The 3,140-nt window shown below is 42.4% G+C and overlaps 1 protein-coding gene across 1 annotated transcript; it reads left to right on the forward strand.

Moving 5' to 3' along the window:
- Positions 1 to 357: 357 nt before the first annotated feature.
- Positions 358 to 2,564, forward strand: LOC104947295 (junctional adhesion molecule C-like; the record flags this gene model as incomplete). The annotated part of the gene is made up of 4 exons (XM_010773274.1): positions 358 to 426; positions 529 to 642; positions 929 to 1,081; positions 2,334 to 2,564. Coding segments are annotated over 4 exons (567 nt in total), but the record flags the coding sequence as incomplete, so codon positions are not given.
- Between the last annotated feature and the right edge of the window lie 576 nt (positions 2,565 to 3,140).

Genomic DNA, 3,140 nt, shown 5'->3' on the forward strand with positions numbered 1-3,140 from the left:
GTAAATGTCTGCCCAGCTGGGGTTGATACACACACACACACACACACACACACACACACACAGACAGACACTCACACAATGGTTGGACCAACACAACTAAAAATGGAAGATAGGCGGTAACAGAACATGACTGAAGAGAACACATCATCACATAATACCATCACACTGATGTGGGATTGACATTTATCCTCAATGTGTCAATGAAATCTAAGATAAGTGAACATGCAACCAACTTCCTTAAGGGGTAGTGTTAAAATAAGTCCAGCACATCACTGGATGGCAGCTGGTATTGTGCATATCGTATGACATCATCACTGTATCATGAAAATTCATGTTCCTCTTCTTTTTTTGTTACAGGCTACTTCAGCGTATTAGCAGTCGTGCTGAAAACCAGCAACAAAGCACCGTGGACCAATGAGTTCGACAGTAAGAGCTGACGAACAATACCCCAATCACAAAAAGATCAAATACAGTCAAATCAGTTTTTCACTTGCATTCATATCCTGATGTGTCACTCCCTTTTCTCAGGAATCGAGTTATCTTGTTTGATTGAGTCCATTTCTACATCCAACCCCAGGATCGAATGGAAGAAAATAACGAACGAGGGACCAAGTTATGTGTACTTTGACAAGAAAATCTCCGGTAATGAACAAAATGCAAACAACAAACAAGTATTTTCTGCTGTTTTCTACACTGAAATACCTGAAACAATGACTTTAAGTGTTTCATGTCCACAAATGTCACATTACTGTTTAAGCTTAGTTCAAAGCGATAATATTAAGTTGACAATAATATTTGTTATTTCAACTGACCTAATACAGTTATTTGAAATCTTGAGACATAATACATTTAATCAAAGTCAACATTTCAGTTTTTTCAGTGTACACATTAATTGCTGACATTGTTGAACATGATTTTCCACAAACAGGCGACCTGGAGAACCGAGCAATGATCAGAGAACCCGCCACGCTGCTCATCACCAACGCCACCAGATCGGACACAGCCAAATACCGCTGTGAGGTCACCGCTGCTGATGACCAGAGGTCCTTCGATGAGATCGTGATTGACCTTATTGTACGAGGTACTGGAACATTCCGGCCTCATCAGCTTGTTTCATTTATAGTTAATTATGATAAGGATTGTTCTAAATGCAGAAAGCAGCCATTATGGTGCCCTTAAAGAGAGACCTTGCTCAGTGATTCACACGTTGGATGCTGTAAGATGAGAGCGTGTTGTAGGTCGCACCAACCCATTGGCATACATATGAGGATGTGTTATGAGCAGACCTGCCCTGCTGCAAAGGCGTGTTCCGTGCTATAAGAGGAAACCTCTGAAACTGCATCTGCTCTGAATCGCAGTGCTAAAGAAAGCAAGCGCTGCGTGTTTTGGTGGCGTTTTTTGGCACGGGACGGAAATCATGTTCCTGTCCGGTCCTGTCGATGCTGTTAGTGCAGTGAACCGTAGAGACCGGGGTGACATTGTTTTTTTTATAGCATCAAAGTCAATCATAGAGCTAGCAGCATCATGAAGGAATGTTTGTTATCACTGTGATCCTTAGCGAACATGAGCAGGTTGGACCCAGGTTCCCTTAAACAAGCACAGGTCTGTTTGCTGTCCTCGCTTCAACATGGTGGAACAGCTCACCATTGATATCATGTAACTGAGTATATTTACTCAAGTTTGAGAGACTTGTACTTAACTTGAGTATTATGTATCAATGAGTACATTTTTTGCTACTTTGTACTTCTATCCCACTACAATTCAGAGGTTAATACTGTACTTTTACTCCGCTACATATATTTAATATCTTTTAGTTTTACTTTGCCAGATCTGGATGAATGATGTGAAATAGAAACAAGTCTTAAATCAGACTGTAGTTCCACCTGGAGTAAATCCACAAGCTACCCTGCAGTATATAAAGTCATTCAAACTAGCTGCACCTTTACCAGCTTTGAGAACACTTTAATGATCAATCATTATAAAACATATCATATATATTATTCTGAAATGGATAAGTATAAGTACTTCTCCCACATCTGATATCATGACAGCAGAAAATCTACATATCTTCCATTGGAGACTAAAGTTTTGCTTGTACCTTGGCCAAAATGAAAGCCAAGATACACTTCAGCACAGAGATATGAGATATGTGGCTTAGTTGAAGCTAATGCAGTAGCTCTTACAATGGTTTGACTTATCGAGAGCTAAAGAACCTGCTCCCAGCTTTTCCAGTTTGTACTGTAATGCACTTATTGTAAGTCGCTTTGGATAACAGCAAAATGTGATGTCATGTTTAAGTATATTTACAATCCCCACGTTCGGTCTCTCCCCAGTAAAACCTGTGATGCCAAAATGCAGCGTCCCAAAGTCAGTGCCTTTTGGGAAGTCTGCTGAGCTGAGCTGTGTGGAGGAGGAGGGTTTCCCCAAGTCTCATTACCAGTGGTTCAAGAACAAGGAGGAGGTCCCCGACGATCACAAGACCAGCCTCAAGTTCTTCAACTCCTCGTACACGCTGGACGCAGACTCAGGAACTCTGGTCAGTGTGTGTGTGCAGACAAGGACAGGCATGAGGGGCAGAGGGGGGGCAGTGGGGACGGTGGCCGCACGCCCAGGGGGGGGGGCAGATATTTTGGGGAGACAGTTGACGGCGCGAGAGGGCCTGAGCCACAAGGGGAATCCACTGTCCTCGCTTGCACATTCCTCAATGCTCACTTGCTCTTCAGCGCTGTGTCCCTCCGCTCAGTGGAGTGGACTATTTTTCCCAGGTCATCCCCTCTGTTTCCCCCTTTTTTTTTTAAATATGTCACTATAGTAAAGGCATTGGTTACTAAAAACAAAATGTCCTTCAAAAAATAACTGAAGAATATAATGGAAATGTTTTCTCCAATCAAATCCCTGATAACATCAGTGATGCAAACTTGTCACCTTTTGGCGAAAATCGCCATTTTGAATCCAAAATAAGTCGTTTGTGTGATTCATGTAGATCTGCAATAAAAATATTTTTGGGGTATGGGGGGGGCTGGGACCCGGAGTAATCTGCGGCCGTGAGCTGTTATGTGCCATCATGACACGCATGGTGTTCTTTTTTTATATATTATAATGAAGTACGAGCTGTGTGCTCGAGTCTTCCTGCCTGTCGG

This window comes from Notothenia coriiceps, unplaced genomic scaffold (genome assembly GCF_000735185.1).
Source record: "Notothenia coriiceps isolate Sejong01 unplaced genomic scaffold, NC01 NC01_scaffold00012278, whole genome shotgun sequence".
Taxonomy (NCBI): domain Eukaryota; kingdom Metazoa; phylum Chordata; class Actinopteri; order Perciformes; family Nototheniidae; genus Notothenia; species Notothenia coriiceps.